General features: G+C 35.2%; 2 protein-coding genes across 5 annotated transcripts in view; one reads left to right on the forward strand and one right to left on the reverse strand.

Annotated features, from left to right (window-relative positions):
* The window catches only part of LOC105211867 (autophagy-related protein 16), a 199,876-nt gene that overhangs the window by 116,132 nt on the left and 64,508 nt on the right, over positions 1-19,236 (reverse strand). The gene's annotated exons all lie outside the window — the stretch shown is intronic.
* The window catches only part of LOC105211865 (uncharacterized), a 108,339-nt gene that overhangs the window by 45,222 nt on the left and 43,881 nt on the right, over positions 1-19,236 (forward strand). For both annotated transcript variants that reach the window (XM_054232418.1, XM_054232415.1), the window contains exon 2: positions 12,677-13,485. In XM_054232418.1, the coding sequence (XP_054088393.1) occupies positions 12,722-13,485 (764 nt within the window). In that variant the 5' untranslated portion in view covers positions 12,677-12,721. The remainder of the gene's footprint in view (positions 1-12,676; positions 13,486-19,236) is intronic.

Raw genomic sequence — 19,236 nt, forward strand, 5'->3', positions numbered from 1 at the left:
GGGCATGAAAGGGAGTCTCATAACAGCGCCAGCAAATGGCCGCTGGTCACAACAGTCACTGATCGTTTCAGTGTCGCCGGCCGCTGTGGCAAGTTGACTTGTTAGGAAACTTTGTTCATCGCCTCAACTGGTCAACAGTGCCACTTGTTGTTGCTGCTTTGCTATTGTTGTTGTGGACAAAGCCGTTCACTCATCGCAGCAGCTAACTGCCAGCATTAAAGTGGCGCCATTGTTTGGCGATTTTCAGCTTTTTTCAAAGTTGTTGCTGAATGAGTTGTTCTTATTTTTTACCCGCTTTAGTCTTGTTGTTGCTCTTGACGAGATTGATGTACAACGACGACGCTGAAATGTATTTGTGTGTATGGCTGCTCTATGATTACGCCGTTTGTGTGTTTGCGTTTGTCATGACTGCGCAGCGCCACGGCTAGCCGCCGGCAGCAACTTGTTCCGCTTGCTCGATTCTTATGTATTTTACTTATTTATTTATGCATTTATTTGTTGTAAGCACAAAAAGGTTGTTGATCGATTTGTTTGTGCGCCGCCCAGCCGTGATGACTTGGTAACATTTCAAGAATGGTGTCTATGTATATTTGTTGGCTTATTACTTTTATAAGTGGTATTGAATTCACTTTCTTGTTAGCTAATTAAAGTATCTTGATGCTGTGGGATTTCTTCTTTTACCACGAAGTGTTTGTTTAAACATGATTTGTTTTGTTGTGGTTGATGATTTTGTTGTATTGAAGTGTAATAGAGGTATAAATTATCTTATCATGTTCTTTGAATCAAGTTTTTCTATAAGCTGGGTGTATTAGAAGTTCTTTTAAAAGCAGAAATAATTATAAGTCGTAGAGAAAATATTTCCGTACTTAGTTATAGGTAAACTATACTTATAGCTCTTTTTAACATTTAAAATTTGGTTTTTAGAATTTATTTTGGAAATGAATGCACGAAAAATTTCGAACTATTGGAATATTGCTTCCATATAAGTTTAGGCTTGCCAAAAGAAATTTTCACCGCAAGAGATGTGAATAATGCTACGATAGCACAGGGCCTGGAGATGGTCTTAACACCAAATATAGGTTTTTTGCTACAAAATAATACTTTAGTTTGGTACCTTGACCATTATTCGAATAATTGATTATACTTATAGTCAAGTTCACAATATTATAAATACAAACTCAAATTCACATCATTTATACTAATACTCTTAGTCATATACTTTTTCATATTCATATTCTTGATTATTCTCATTATAGTAGGCAGATTCGTATTCAAACTGGTATTTATTTGCTTACTCATACTCATATTTATATTCATATTCATATTCATATTCATATCCATATTCATATTCATATTCATACTCATACTCATACTCATATTCATATTCATATTCATACTTATATTCATATTCATACTCATAGTCATACCCTTATTTATACTGATATTTATTTCCATATCCCTTTTCCTTTCATGTTAATAATCAAACTCATATTAATTTTAGTTTTCGTTCATAAACTTCCGCAGTAAACTTCACTTATGCCCTAAGTTTTGTCAATTTTCATCCAAATCAAAAGACTTAAGCAACGAACTTGATCAAAAATCTAATTTCTCCGTATACGCAATAAAATTTAACATATTTTTTTACTATTCCCAGCTTCTTTGTCTAATTTCGACAATTCGAAATCCTCTTTTGTCAATTATTATTTTTTGGTGAAAAAAATTTCATAAAATTTATTAAGAGTATGTAGTATAAAGAATATTACTTTTCCTCTAAAGTTTTTATGAGCTAATATAATATTTTAATAATTTCGAAAAATTTAGTTATTCTTTGTATTTTTATTTATTCTTTTTCAACTGAAAGTACTTTTCAACAAGTATATGCTACGAGCCATTCCATCATTGTGGTCAATGCTAGTTAGCGAAAAGTGGCGATCAAAGCACAATAGAGTGCCACGTTTATGACCTTTAAATGTCCTGTTATATGAGCTTAACAACTTCCTTAAAAAAGGCACAAAAACAAAATCGAACAGAAGAGACGAGAAGAGAAGAGAAGTGCAGAAGAAGCCGCATAACTTGTAACTTGAACTTACAAAACCAAACAAAAACAAAAATACCATATTATAATAATAATAATAATAACAATAATGAGGCAATAAAGAATTTCTGAGAAAGTTTTTCATTGGTGCTCTTCTTCTGCCTTTTGCTTCACCTTTCGCTTAAGCAGCTGCTTGGATTTGTTGGTCTCCCCCAAAGTGGCATCTCAAACGCAAATGTAGTTGTGACTTAGTTGTGGTCTTTTGCTTTAAAAATCTTTATTTGAATGTTGTTTTTTTCGTTTTTCGTCTGTTAAAAGTCAATGACTGCTCTGTGGCGCTGATTACATAACTTTATGCTTAAGCGCAGACTTTTTTTTGCACGACTGCTTCCTCTACTAAATTATGCCACTTCCACCGGCGAGTGGTGACCGTGTCAGCATTGTGCTCACACAGCGCAAATAAGGAGCTGTGGATATTCGGTCGTCTTAATTTTTATGTTTTTTCTACCACATTTACGGCTGTTTAGCAATGCGCTATTAGCGGAAAAAAGCAAAAAAAAAAAATATGCCCGCTGATTGTGCCGACTGCTCATTGTGCTGTCCAACAAGCGTGGCCTCCCATGACTCTGAACTCAATTCGCGAATGGCCGACCAACAAACAAGGCGACTAATAACTGTATTACCCAACCATTTGCGGTCGACGTTCGCTGGTCGCTGATTAACCACCAAAAGCCGGCGTTGCTGTCTTGTTGGCTTTTGTTATGATAATTTAATTTATAGCGACATGCAAAGCATAATATTTGTAAACAGCCGGCGAGCAATAACAACAGTAGCTGGTGCTAAAAAAAACGGAAATTCTAAACTTTTGCATTATGCTAGATTCTAGACTTCTAGCGGTATTTTATCTCGTTTGATATCTGCAAACTTGATTGTATTGTATTCTACGAGTATATTGTATGTATGTATGGAGTAAAGTGGCAACTCCCGTGCGCTGACGTTGCTTTAACCGTTAAGCGTCTGTGAAATGTGTCAGCTTTTCTTTAAGCCAAAAGGCAAAATAATAATAAACATAATACAAGCACCGTTCATATTGCAGTTGAATTATTAAAACTAGTCAACATGTGGCATGCAACTGTGGTTGGGTGGTAGTGTCGCAGCAGGCGGTGGCACTTGAATATTTTTTAACAAATTAAAAATAATAATAATAGCTGTTGTTAAAGTTGTTTTCATACTCAAGTGAATACTCAGACTCGTATTATAATAATTATAAATATTCATAAATTCGTGCACATATAATATTCATATTCATATCCAAACTCATATTCATAGTTACATTCATAATCGTAATCGTACTCATATTCAAATACATATCCATACTAACTAATATATGCTTGCAATATATTGCTCATATAGTAATAATAAATGCGGGAATCATTTTTATATTCATACTCACATTCGTAAACATACTTATATGCTTACACATACTCCTACTTATATTCTTACTAAAATTATTGTGTTCTTGTTCGTATTCATATATATATAAGTATTCAGATTCATATTCTATGAGTTTTTATATTCACACTCACATTCATACTTATACTCATATGCATACTCATACTTATACTCCTATTCAAATTTTTCGTACTCATATTCTTATTCAGATTCATATGCATTATGGTATTCATATTCATCTATGAATCGTACTCATATTATATGATTCATACTCATATTCGTATTCATATTCATACTCATATTCAAATTCGAATTCAATTTAAAATTCATAATTATACTAATATTAACACAAGCGAAAATGTTGTTGTTGCAATAAATATTCCTAAATTAGATACTCAAAGTGAAGTGGTGAAATGAAGATTGTTACCTCATAGACTAGCATATGACACATTATCAGCATAAATGCGTATACTCATACACTTCAACATAACCACCAAGTGGCTGTCAATTAGTCGCCAACTCATTACAACTCGGAACCCAACAGTTTATTCGCTGCAATTTTAGATAAACGCTACTCATGCTGGTCGCCTTGCCAATTGTTTTTGACCACTACTTTGTTGTTGTATTATTTGTATATATGTATGTACACAGCTTTGTTTATCTTTTGAAGCGTCACACTACACGCTGTTGTTTTTGTTGCCTGCAATTGCTGCTGGTTCACAATCGCTCAGTAATTGCGCCACAGCTACCAAGTGCACACTAAGTGCGGCCTTCAACGACCACTAGCAACAACAACAGCAACCACAACTATTAACCACATCTCACTTGAGCAACCACTACAGCCATCCACACCTCGAGCAGCCTGCCGCCGCAATGAAGAGTTGCATTATGTGGCTGCTGCAACACTAAACATTCAACGCGCTGCTAGCTGTTTGTTGCCACACCGCAATAATAACTGCGCAAATGCATTAAATCCAGTTGCATGGTGACTTTAGTTAGCAATTTGTTGTTATCATTGTTATTGTTGTTGGTTTTGTTGTTAGTCGCTTTTTTTGCAATCGGTCCATGTTGTTTTCTATGTTTTTGATTTGCTTTTAATCCATTTTTTTCTATTCTACTTTTGTTCTATTCTTCACACAACGCAACCTGTTGGGCGTTTAGTTGACCAGCAACAATTTATACAACAACAACAAACAAGTATGAACAAGTGTGTGCGTTCGCGACATGTTTCCATTGTCATGCTGCTGCTGCTGCTGTCAGACACAATTGCAGCGCAATATTTACGCTTTTGACGCGCCACTTTGCTTGGTGGCAAGTTATAGTAACAACAACAACTAAAACAGTGATGAGCGTAAGAGCGTGTTTATTCTCTAGACTTCAGCTTCAAAGAGTAGATTTAATAAATAAAGAAATATTAAAAAAAATCGCTGACATTAATGCAACTGAGTATATACAAAGCATTAGGTATATAGGTCTCTGTACATATAAAGGGTGATTTTTTAAGAGCTTGAGATCTTGTTGAAACCACATGTCAACCAAGTTCAGTTCTTCCATTTTTGGCAACAAAAAGTTTGTTAGCATCGAACGATAGCGATCGCCATTCACCGTAACGTTGCGTCCAACAGCATCTTTGAAAAAATACGGTCCAATGATTCCACCAGCGTACAAACCACACCAAACAGTGCATTTTTCGGGATGCATGGGCAGTTCTTGAACGGCTTCTGGTTGCTCTTCACCCCAAATGCGGCAATTTTGCTTATTTACGTAGCCATTCAACCAGAAATGAGCCTCATCGCTGAACAAAATTTGTCGATAAAAAAGCGGATTTCACATTTCGAACCGAACACTGATTTTGGTAATAAAATTCAATGATTTGCAAGCGTTGCTCGTTAGTAAGTCTATTCATGATGAAATGTCAAAGCATACTGAGCATCTTTCTCTTTGACACCATGTCTGAAATCCCACGTGATCTGTCAAATACTAATGCATGAAAATCCTAACCTCAAAAAAATCACCCGTTATATATGAAAATTATAAACAGGAGAATATGTTTACATTTAGCGTAGCACAGTGACAGCATACGCTTCGATCGTGGGTTGTCCAGCCGCCAAATTCATCCATCGATCATTGAACCTCTCAACAAGTTGTGTTTTTGTTGTTGCATGGTCACTCAGCTCTTTCACAAATATTTTCTCTTAACCTTATTATTTTCTTTTCAACAACAAACAACAAATGCATTGTGTTTGCTTACATTTGAGAGCACATTGTTGGTCGCTCTCTAACCATCCTCAGCTCTCTGTGTTGTTATTATTGTTGATTATGATGTTGGTAATAATGTTGCATATGTTTATGAGCATAACTGCAGTGTGGAAGATGATGATTTTGGTCATTGGCACTCAGTGAATAATGAATGTTTTAACGTAATAGGTTTTGCTGATTTTTAGTTGGGGTGTTGATGCCACAAATTTAAGCTTTATAAATATTTTTTATTTTAAAATTTATTATTTTTGATATAAATAATTTTAGGTTTAAATATAAGAGGACAAGTAGATTAGTACACAGCTGTACATCCAAACTTCGTACAATAATTTTTTTGTTCGACTCAACCGATTTTTTTGACAGTTGGCAACCCTATGAAATTATTTTTAATATCTGGCAAACTAGTCGGCTTCAATTAAGTAATAATAATACAATAATTAAATTGGCGTAAATAAATGTCAAATTTACAAATAAATGGCAGCTTTATTCTGGAATATTATCGAAGCAAAAATTACTTAAAATAAATTTTATTTATGAAATTTTAATCAAAAAATGTACATATTATTTTTCACCGAAATCGTGTTTCTTTCTTATTTTCAATTTAAAATTTTGCTTAAATGGAATTTTGTTGAACTGAACTAAATTTAATACAGGATGGCAACCCTAAAAAAATATAATGAATGTAAGGCAACTTTAGTCAGTCTCAATTAGTTAAAAGCCAAGCAATCTTTAAAACAATGTGATTAAATATAAAATTTTCGAATATGTGGCAACTCTGTCGGGAAATAATTTGAAAAAAAAATTGACAAAAAACTCGTATTTATTTTTTTTTTTGAAAATGCTTTTAATTTTGAAAATTAAAAATAAAATAATAAATTTTCCAATTAGGTGGCAACACTCAAAACGAAAATATCATTATTTTAAAAAAATTTTATATTCCTCTAATATTATATTTATAGCTCTATTTTAGACTTATTCGCAAGTTTCTAATAAAACAGAGCTTCGAAATTCGAAAAAAGTTAATAATTTCCCTATAATGTCTCAGGTTCGTTGCTGAAGTCTTTTGTCGCCTATCACAATACTCACAATTCTTACGTAACTCCTACTAATTACGGCAAAACATATTGCGCAATCTCTTCGGACTCTAAAAAAAATGTCGCATGATTGGCAAAATTCCTATTCACTTCACACACCCCTTAAATGCAAATTTTCCACAGCATGCCTGCCCAGCCTGGCGGCCATTTGTTATGAATAAAATTGCAATAAAAAATAACGAAGTAGCGCAATGAGAGATGACGAATGTTGATTGAATGTGGCAATGCGCGCTGCAGCGGAAGCACAACAAAAACAACAACTGCAGCAGCAAGAAAAAGCAGGGCTTTGCACAACAGCTGCATTCAGCAATTTATTGCCAATCACTGTGGCAGAGAGTGCAGCTAATAAAGCGTCAAAAAAAGGCTCCACGCCAAAGACAAAACGAAAACAAACAAAGTTTAGAAACAAAACAACAAGACAAATAAGCATACAAAAAGGTAAATGAAATCAAAACAAACAATGAAAATGCAAATGGCAATGGCAATGTGCGCGTGTAAAGTTTATAGCAAGGGCAATTGCTAAAGAAAATGCTGAAAAAATACTGCTGAGATGCAGAAATGCTGAATGACCATTGGACTGGACAATGAACAATTGCGCATGCGCAGCGCTGCACAGGCTGAGACGGTCAGTTCAGCACACTGAAGAGCGGAGTGGCTATCAGAGTACAATGGCACCACTTTTTTTCTTTCGATTTTTCATTCGATTTCAGTTATTGTATGTTGTTTGTATTGCGCACATTGCCTTGTGAGTGTGCTTGCCACATGAGTGTGTTTGCTTTGGCAAATTGCATGCAACATACAATAAACATTTAAATTTATGACTCACTGCTGCGTCTCCTTTTTTTCTTATTCTCTCTCTTCTTCCTTAGTTTATTTAAGCCGCGCTTTTTGCTCGCTCTTTTTTCTGCCTTTTTTCTCGGCATTAAAGTTCAGCGCGTAAAAGCCATTGTGTTGCTGTGGCAACTTGCAGCTTGCAGCGTCCACTTGCCGGCAAAATGCCCATTTAAGCGTATTCAAGAAATTATGATAGCGCTGTGCCAAGCCCTTCAAAACCATTTTCAGATTTAAAAGATTCAATAAAATCTAATGATCCAATTAAATTCCTTCCTGGGATTAGGCGCTTTCGTAGCAGAGGATGCTTAGATGGCACAGATGGAAAGGTGTGTGTGTATTAAGAATTCGTGATGTTTGTAAGCGGTAACAAATTTTTATAGTCAACTCTCATAGGGGTCATATGCATTTTCTTACAAATACATTTTTTTTCAGATTTTCTTTGAGCTGGAGTGGTGACCTCTGCTTGCTTGTTTCGAAAAATATTAAGTACATACATTTTGTGATTCTAGTATATTCACGTGTGATTTTAATAGAAAAATAATTGGTGTGTGACTTTGCCAAATTTTAGATTGACGCTCCTAAATGTAGGCAACATTTTTTGAACAAATTCCAGATCGATGCTCCTAAATGTAGGCAATGTTTTTTGAACATAAGTTATAGTAGATTCAAATCTAAAATATATAACAAAACAATTGACTATACAGTGTTTTAGAATATAATATATAATATAATATAATGAAATAGCGCAATGAAGAAGGCCGATTGATTTCTTTTAATTTGTCATTTATTTAAAATTTGTTTAAGAAAAATTCATTCCAAGAAAAGTAAATTCGTATAAAATCCTGCATAAAGCATATGAATAATAAAATTAAAAAGAAATAGCTATATGTCTTGGCTAAATTAAATGTAGGAAACGATTCACCCAAATTTATTATAGTCGATTCCTAAATCAAAATAAAAAACGTAGCCTACCTTTAGGATGGTAGGAGAATCAATACTATCCGAAATATAGATATTGAAATACATAAAATAATAAAAAATATTTTTTAATTAAAAATTATTCAATTAAATAGTAGAAAGTTTAAAGTGATGTCAAAGAAGACTTTAAGAGACCAATATACAATATCACCCAATAAGTTTAGGTCAAAGATAAAACAATATCACTAGAATAAGTAGATTCTGACACTATTAGAAACAAATGTTACGTATAATTCATTTTTCTAATCTTCATACTTCGGAAAATTATAAATTTCATCCCAGAGTTCAACAAACTTATTACAAATTTAACCAATTATTTTTCAATATTTCCAAAATCCTGATATTATTATATAAATTTGTACTGAATTTTCCTCAAAACTAATCTCTTCCACAATTTTCCCCCACACACAATGCGATGAATTATTTTAAATCACCAAAGCACCGATTACACCGTAATAACATGCCGAAATGCGCCCGCAGACACATGCAACTCAACCGAGGCTAGTTAGTAAGTTGAACCGCCTGCCATTTCGACGCGCAAGCACACAAAATATACGATGTAAGTGTGTATGGGTGGGTGTTCAAGGACTCCACTTGCTTTTGGCCAGCATTTAGTTAATAAACTGATCGATTGCATTGATATGTGGCATTAATTCACTTAACCGCAGCGAGCGAATGCAAACAATAACTCACTAAAAGTAAATATGAGACAAACCAACAAAAGCAACAAAAAATCATACATAAAGTGTATACAATACAAAGCAACAACAAGTAATGCGCTGACCACAACGATACACAAAATATGTTGCATGTCCGCGTAGCGTCTGTCCGTCCATCCGTGGCTTGTTTGCAAATTCACCAAAACTGTTTATGCTGCCGGGCAAATTGGTGCCCTTAAACACACACAGTGGGTGAGCTGATTTACTTTCGAGATCACTCGTGTGCCTACGCCAAGGCGTCTCGTTTATTGTGAATTATATGCAAAGGACAGCTGCTTGCCTTGCCTTGCCGCACCGTGAGGACAGGCAGGCCGCCGCTGCCGACGTTCAGGCTCTGATTATCTATTCATAGGAAAAATGTAGTGTAGTGTGGATGAGCGGGCTCTCGGTGTTGTGCGTTGGTACTGGAAGTGCATGAAGGCCGAAGTGGTTTGGTTGTGGCACATAGATCAATATGTGGCAAGTTGGTATATACAGGTGTGCTTGCGTACTCTTATATAATATATGCAGCTGTGGGTGTGTGAAGGAGTATGTAAGGAGGTCTAAGATATTTTAGAGCAAACAAAATTTTTTTTTTTAATATTTTTTATTTTTATTTTAATTAGGTGGCATCTTTTATTTCAAAAATATATGTAAAAATTGATTTTTTCTTAAAATTTTCAACATTTCCACCAACAAAATCAACTTAAAATGAGTAAAAGCAACTTGCAACATGCAATAAATTATCGATAATTCTGTTGTAGTGCTTTCAACACATGCCACTGTAGACACATACAACACAAACTCATACATATTTTTCGTAGTTTAAGGCAGTCAGCCTCATTTATTGACAACTGTGCGAGCTGCTGTTGATGTTGTTGTTGCTGTTGCAGCTGTCGAACAAAAGCTGTGGGCGCTGTTAGCTGGCTGCCTAGCATACATTGGTATATATGTGTGAGTGTAGCTGAAGCGGCCTACACACGTTGACGACGTGACAGCAGCGCTAACAACAGCAACGGCGGCAATATCTAACATTGCCGTCGCCAGTTAAGTAGTTTCTGCTGTCGTCACACAAGTCTTTTTGCTTGGTGCAACATTGCAGCTTTTTTTGTTTTGATACTTTCGTTGCGCTGTTGCAAGTAACTCAACGCTGTTGCGGCGTGCTCTGCGCCTATCAGCAAGTGTTGTCGCCTGCTGCTTGGCAGCTAAGCGCTGCTGTTGTTGCCTCTTGTAGCCTGTGGGTGGATGCTTGCGCTCGTACATGGCAAGTGGCATGCATACTGTAGTCGAAGCTGCGTGTGGAAAAGCAAAATTGTGCAACAGAATGCAGTGCAGTACGACAAGTCATGAATAACTAATGCAAATGAGGCAGCTGAGAAATTCATTGCAATATTTTTCTTTTCTGGAAAATATTTTGAGTTGCGAATATATTGAATGGGCTCAAAAATTTATGGATACGAATTTCTTTTAATTGTAGTAAATTTTTTCTTCTCCAAGTACATCAAAAAAATTGCAATATACACAAAAATAATATTAAAAGAATGTATAGGGTTGCCATATAACTGAATCATTTATTTTATTAAACTTTCATAATTCAAAGTAAATATAATAAAAAGGCATGACATCTTAACATATTTTTGGTATTATGGCCACCTAAAATGAATTTAATTTTAGATATTCATTTTTATTATGGAATGATGAAAATATTATAATTACTTAAAATACCAACAAAAACAAAAATATTTTTTAATAGAGTTGCCACATATTTTCAATGAAAAGAAATTTTTTTTAATTATTTAGTGAATCATCTGAGAGTTAATTGTGAAATTTAATACAGAAATGAGGTATATGTCTGATAAAAATGCTTGGAAGCGAGGTCATAGAGTTGCCACATTTTTTTTTCGATTGTAATATTTTAAAATGTGAATAAAAAACTACAAATAATTACTATTACTTAAGAATTGTGCAAAAATTTAATAAAGTAACATAATTAATCAAACTTTTTTAACTAGAGTTGCCACGTATATTTTAATTTTTTTTTCTAAAATCTTTTTTTTTCTTAAATCTAAAATTTTTCCGCTATATTTGCTCAGTTTAATTAAATTAAGTTTGTTAGCAAAGATCTTCCTTTTAAGAGGTAAGCTCCAATCTTTCTTTATATATTTTTTCGAAAACAACAGAAATCACTATTTTTTCTCAAACCAATCAAATGCAAAAGCACAGTAGACTTGAAGCTGTATTCTTCACATCTTATTAAATGATAAGCAAATTGATAGCCTAAAGCCGATTAAGGAAAAGGTAAACGAACTGATCACAGTTTATTGCAGGCATATCACTTAGATCTAGACTGCCAGCACAATGCAAACTCAATTACCACTCATCGATAGCATAAAGCATTTAAAAAACAATTTATTTTCATTACCATTGCAAAAGGTGTAATTCTTTGGCAATTTATGTGTGCCTGCAAAGTAAACGCGCGCGGCTAATTGATTCAAATTAAAGCAACTGTTCGCGCCGACAGGCGGAAATGTAAAAATGAAACGAATGCCAAAGCCGCGGGCAAAGATGGCGAGCGCAGCAGAAAATGTCAGTATCAGCATCTTCTTATGTTAAAGGAAAAAATCTCCACAGAGTCAAAGTCAGAGTTGTAAAATACCGCAGGGGCGGAAATGAATGATACGCAGTCAGTGGAACAAGACAAAGGCAGTTGGAGAAGAGAAACGAAAAAAAAATCCGCAAAACTAGTAGTGCTTATAATAATAATATACAGTTTTTATTAATGCCAAAGAAATGCGCAAAATAAATTAATAATCTTTTGTATGCGCATGCGCAACCGCCAGCCGCCGCGATCAGTGCGATGAATTTGAAATTATGAAAAGTTAATGAAACCATAAATTAGTTGTAAGCGAGTAGCTCATTAGATGAGCGCGCCGCCAATGGCGCGGCATAACTTCAAATTAAATGTGGCCAAGGGCTTTGGTGAAGGCTAATGCTAAGGCGGCGCAGCAAGCGCGAGCAGGGCGGTGAGGCGCGCGCACATCGCGTAAATTGAGTTCTCAAGTGTGTGGCTGCGGGCAGTTAGTGCGGAACGCCTTCGCGCCGTCTAGCCAACGCAAATACTAGGTGTGTGATAGATAGTCTCTTTGTATGTATGTGTGCGTTCAGTGTATGCAGGTGGCTGCGGTAGCAACGACACAGCCGCGCAGCCTCATGACAAACGCTTTTGCAACACTTTTCTCTATTAGCTAGCCATACATTTACTACAACAATTTCGATTATTTGCCGCTCATTTGTTTTATATTTTATTCTCTTTGTTTCTTTCACAGCTGCCAGGCAACAACAACGTGAGGACGAACAGTAACTACGCAAAAATGCGACACAGTAAACGAACGGCGCACAGCCTTAGCAATAACAACAACATACCGTGGCTATTGCTGCTATGTCTGCTGATTGCCACACCAACTACCACCATGGCAGCCAGACGTTCGCGCCTGGATCTGGCAGAGAGCGCACAACCTGTCGCTCCAGTCGTCGATGCCGCCTCCACCGCCACCGCCACGAAGGACAGCAATTTGCCTATTGCCGAGCAACAGGTCGCAGCAACAGCACCACTAGCCGATGCCGTCGCACCGGTGGTAGCACCTGTGGCAGCACCGGTTTCCACAGCCGTCGATGCAACAGCCAGCGACGATGCTAAGCGTCAATCAGAGTCTGCTGTCGGTAGCCAAACACCGGCTGTCGCTACCGATTTGGGGGGTGGCTCCGAGGCAAAACATGCCATTGACAACTCGGCGATCAGCGAAGCGGAAAGTGAACAGCAACAAGAAGTTGATATAGCCTCAGAGCGAGCAGCGTCGGCGGCGGCATCGGACGTACCGGTTGCAGCACCTGCGGCACTCGCATCGACAACCGCGGCTGCAGTAGCGTCTGCTGAAAAGTCGGCTGCACTTGAACACAATGCCGATGAGGAGGATCAATTACCCAAGGAACAGAAAGAATTGCCGACAGAGATTGGCGATGAGGACATTGACTTGTTGGATGCCAGCAGCAACGTTGGCTTGGTTAGCGGCGGACACGATGGCAACACGGTTGAGGAATGCGATCCGGAGTTGATTGGCTTCGAAATTGTGACTGGGTGAGTAGTTGATCGGCGATTAGTGGGTTTTGCTAACTGAAATAGGCAATTTAATTAACTAAAGCTAATTTACTATTTTTTCGTTTTTGGTATTTCAAAAATATTTTTCATTTTTAACTGAAACCTAATTTCTTGCTTGGGATATGAGAATGTATAGGAAAGTACTTATTTTAGATTTTTAATTGATTTACTTAGTAGATTATAAATACAAACTAATGTGAAGAAACTCTTAGAAAGAGTATTCATGAGTAAATGTACGTGTTGTCCCTTCTGTCAAAATAATACTAAAAATGTCAAAATCTCGAATATATGTATAAGACTTTACTGGGTAAAAATATTCTTTTTAAATATTCCTCGTAAATTTTTTGTAAATAAATCTGAAGAAGACATCGATGGTAGTTCTTTTACAAATATTTGGCAAATATGATTTAACTATGAGCAATATTATGAGCGCTGAAATGTATGCTACAATTTTATTTCATCAACAAGTGTGGCCTACCTTTTGGCGCCATGAAGGCAATGAAATATTGGTAGTCTAGAGTTAATACACGAACCTTCTAGCTACCTAGAAATATTTTTCCCCACATTTTTGCGCAAAGTTGAAAATGCGAGCGAAGTTGTTCAGGACTGACAATAAAGCTGCTATATTTTTTATTTAATTAATTCTATTTATTTTTTTTTTTTTTTTCATTTAAAAAATATATTTTTAAGGCAATTTATTGCTTCCGTTTTTATAGACCATTCGCTTTTCTTTATAAATTTAACTCTGCCACTTTTTCCAAAAGCAATTCAGTAGCGAGCAATCAAAGTCAAGCAGTCAAACAATAACTGTCAATTAACATTTGACACTACTTTTCTTCGACCATTTGCCATTTGACTGCCATAATTACTGTCTATTTAAGATGGTATTGAGTTACCATTCGGTTGAATGTGCGAGCGTTTGCAGTAGCTTATAGTTGACACTTTACTTTTACATAAATATATTTGATAGATAGATTTAACGATTATTTGCTCTTTTTTGGAAAGTAATAAAACCTTTCAGGAGTATAATAATTTAAAAGTAAATAAATAGTAATTTTTAAAGGTATTACTGTTACTTCAGAATTTAATAAAAATATAAATTATAGTGACAATTTGAGAACTATGAGAAATGAAATAAACATACATAGAAGAGAAAATTTAGTAAGGTATAAATTTAGAGTAGCCAAAATTTAAATAAATATCGATAAATTCTGAATTTATGGGCTTAGTATACAAATATTTGTGAGAATTTTCACTCAAAACCTGTTGGAAGAGTAATCAAACCATTTAATTGCTTTCAATTGCCTTTTTTATACTGTTTTTTTTTTTTTGGGTCAAAGGTTAATTCTTCGACTTTGGCTTTCAAAACCTCAACTAACTAAAGTAATTGACCAACTTTTCCACAGAATATTAATGTGTCATTGTTGGAATATAACAATCCTAACCGAAGTATTAAATGATTATGGTTATGGGTTTTAATGCCGTAGATAAGCTGGAAGTCTAATTAATTATAAAAGACTGGAGATTCAGATCAAAAATTGTTAACTGCAGAAAAGAGATCAATTGATGGTTGTAGAATAAATGTTTTAGGGCCAGTGGGAGTATATATATAAATAAAATGTCTGAGATATATCTTTAAGATAAGATAAGAATAGAGCGACTTCAACAGAAAGAAAGATATTGAGAAAAAAGAAAGCTAGAAATTATTTTCGGCTGAGAAAGTGGTTTGAAGACTTTTCAGCGCTGTGATTGACTTTAATGAACTATTTGATATAGAATGTTACTCTGCTAAGATATTTGGCACGAAACCCAAAGAATTTTCACACACATTTTCTACAAGTATCTCCTTTGGATATAGAAAATAAAAATTCTTTATAGAAATTAGCACTTCTGCTATATAATTATCCAACCACGCCACAAACTAGCCACCATTAGCCACTTGACACTTGCTGCTGTGTCATCAAAAGCCACCTGTCAGCCAGCCAATCACATATTTAACAAACATCCGCACACAACTCTACAGCTACTTAGCTGTATGCTAAAAATATCTGTGTTGGCTAAACGCCTGACGTGTGAACAAAAAAGGCGTGAAAAATCTTGCTTTGAAAAAAAAAAAAACAGAAATGAAAGAAATGGCATTTATATATAAATAAATTCAATAAGACCAAATAAGGACGGCACAAAAACACACACAATACATGCATAAAATACTGAGAAGCGCTTGCTTGTGAGTATATTTATATATGCAGGCAGAGAGTGAGGCAAGTTGCAAGTTGCAAGTTGCCACAAAGTGGTTAACCAAATCGGGCTGCAATTGTCGTACTCGTTCAAGTAGTAGCCACTGCAGTGGCAATTGAATAACTTAAAAAGGAAATTTAAGATATCTGCAAGGAGCATAAACAATTACCGACGAAGTCGACGTGGAATTTCGAACGCATTGCAGCAACAACAAAAGAGAAAAACGAAAAACAATGCAAAGAAAATCAAGTCGCTCGCTAGCAACTGCAATAAAAGCGCTGTGGCAACAACAATAACAATGGTAATGTTAATAATGCTAGAACGCACAATTCAATAAATTGCCGGCAACAACAACAACAAATACAAATGGCAAAAAACCACCGCTACGAAACACTTAGTGCAGCACGAATGACTTTGTAGGGAGCAAGTAGACTAGAGTCAAGCACATTCATTCAGTCACGCTGCCGCCAGTTTGTTGCATAAGTCTTTTGAAGGTGACTTGCCACAACAACAGTTAAGTGTGTTTGTACGTACAGAACAATTGCTGCGCCACAGAGGGTGTGCTGGCGAGCGCAACGAATTGGCTGCGCCTGATTGTCAACGCAACGTGTAGCAACAGTAGAGTTTTCATAGTGGAAGAGAGGCGGTGTAGTAGTGCATGTGGTAAGAAAATCGCATGCAATTTTCAAATTGCAGCTCAAGTCAAGGCAGGACATTTTTCATTAGAGCCATTGGCGGCGGCAGCGCAGTGCGACGACAACTGTCACTTTAATGTGCCACACCGTAGACCGCGCGCGCTCTGAATGCGCAGCAACTTGCCACAACCTACCAACCAACCAGCAGCAAATTGTTGCAATTGCTATTATTGTGGTGCCTTGTTGCCACGCATATAGCCGGAAGCTGTTGTACCATCGCTACGGTTATTTGCTATCTGCTGCAATTGTTTGTTGTTGCAAGTGCCATTATTGCGCGCCGACGCGCGGTGGCAACAAATGCCGCACATAATAATAGCAAACATATTACACAAAACATTTTTACATAGGTATAAGATGTGTGCGCGCGCTGTTATTATGAGCGCTGCTACCGCACCCGCTGCTGCCGGCTTTTGCTACGCTCCGCATGTCATAAATATGCGCAATGGATCAGCGGGCATACCGCATGCTTACAAGCCACTTACACATGTATTTGTGTGTGTGTGTGTGTGCAACACTTCGCAAACATTTTTTGGAATTTTTATTGCAACATTACAAGCGCAAAGCAAATTTAATTGAGTTAATAAAAAGGCGAATCGTTACCTTTCCCATGACCACTTGCGCATGCGCAGCTGTTCGCAGCTAACTTAGTCTCTCCAGTCTCAGCCTTGTTGGTGGAATTTAATTATTGATGGGTGGAAGAAGAATTCTTTCAGGCAGATGTTCGCACTCGGCTTTCGAGTAGCAACAATTGTTCGCATAACTGTGCCGGTAATGTAATAATTTAGCAAAACAATTAATTGAGTGCAAGTTATCGGAAAAGTGGTGGAAAGTATTTGCAGTGCATAGGTTTTGAAAAATTCAACAGCGGATGCAAGTGGATTCCGTTTATAGACATATATATATATATATATATAGTTAGTTTTTGTTTTCAATTACTTGCAAACTTACTGTGTGACTTAATTAATTTTTAGTTGAATTTTAATTAAATTTATTTTAATTACTGGCTTCATTTTCTCATGATACATATGTAGTTTATGTTAACATATATTTCCCTTAAGAATTATATCAATCGTCAATTAAAGCAGCATTAAATCAATTAAAGTAATCTGACTTATTGCAGTCATTGAAAATATTGAAATTATTTCATTTAATCAGATTAATTATGTAAATATAAGATAATAAATCTCTAATAAATTAAATCTCTTAAATATATTAAATAGTTTAATATATTCAAAGGAGACCAATTGCATTCAATACCTTTCAGTCATCATATAAATAATGCAAATCATTCGATTTAGTCAAGTCACATCATTTAGTCATTTAATTGAAGTCATTAATTCAAGCTTAATCTGTAGCTGTTTTCATTTAAGTCAAGCTTGTTGAAATTAACTAAGTCATTTTTTACTCAATTCATTGTAGACGATGAATAGAAATATAAATCAAATTATTCCATTATAATCGTTCTTTAATCTTGATAATAATTCCATGGTAGTCACACAAAATAGTCATCAAAACAAGATCTTTAAGTTCGATAATCTTAAACCAGCAGCAATCATAACAAAATTCAATTTAATCAAGCACATTGAAATGACTTAAGTCATACTTGTTGATGTTATAAAAAAACATTTTTTTGTTATGTGACTTATGTAATGACTGTCCTCGTTTATGTCACCATAATAAATAATTTTCAATAAGAATTAGTTCAATTCAATTAGTCTTCCTTAATTCTTTCGATTTAAATTAATCTCTCTCATACTTTGTTTTCAATTTAGTCATAGACGGCATTATAAAAGTCGGTGTTTTTATTTAGAACTTTATAATCATTTGAGTCTCTTTTTTAAATTGAAAAATTATACAAATCAATGTTGTGATGTGATTGCAATCATTCAAATCATTAAAAATAATAATGACGTACTTTAAGATTTCGAATGCTTGGACTTTAGTTCATTTAGCTAGGGAAATATAAGCAATATAATCATTCAAGTCACTCTAGTTACTTTTATTCAAATGAATTAAATCATAACATTAATTTGACTTTAAATTGAATCCGTATATTTCCTGTATCTCTGCGCTCATTGAAATAAATGGATATTTTCGAGCAAAGCAATGTGGATATGTCAGTAAACGTATTCTGGATAATTTTTATTAGTAATATTTTTTTATGGAGTTGCCACCTAGTAAAAATTTGATGTGAAGATATAAAAAATATATCAAATGTCTAACACCAATAAAACAATAAAGAAATATTTCCGTAATAAATTCGAGAAGTACTTAATTGATAAAATTTTTGACATAGAGTTGCCACTTTTCGAAAAAGTTTAAATAATAAAAAATATCAATTAATATGTAGTACGTATAATCACTTAATCGTCAACGTATCATTGAAAAATATTTAGGGATTTTTTTTTCAACATTTTTGGACAAAGTTGCCACCTTGTGAAAAATGTAAAACTGAGTAAAGCCCTCCATGAGTTTTTGGTAACATATTTTGATACAGGAAAACTTAAAATTCTTTGACTAAAACCCTATATTGTTATAATCAGTTGAGTACTGAGTAAATTAAGTTCACTGGCATAAATATTTTCAATTCAGATTGTTCCTTTGCTGAAGTCATTTTGCACTTTTAATGGTTGACTATGCATTTCAAAAGGCGTACTTACCTAAAATTCAACGTAACTGCTTCTTAATGCAACAACAACCATCACCAGAGTGACCACGCTGCACCCACTGCCACCAGCAACATTTCAAAATTGCATGCAAATACAAAACGCGCAACACTTTCACTCTCCTTTAAGCA

Source organism: Zeugodacus cucurbitae, chromosome 2 (genome assembly GCF_028554725.1).
Source record: "Zeugodacus cucurbitae isolate PBARC_wt_2022May chromosome 2, idZeuCucr1.2, whole genome shotgun sequence".
Classification (NCBI taxonomy): Eukaryota; Metazoa; Arthropoda; class Insecta; order Diptera; family Tephritidae; genus Zeugodacus; species Zeugodacus cucurbitae.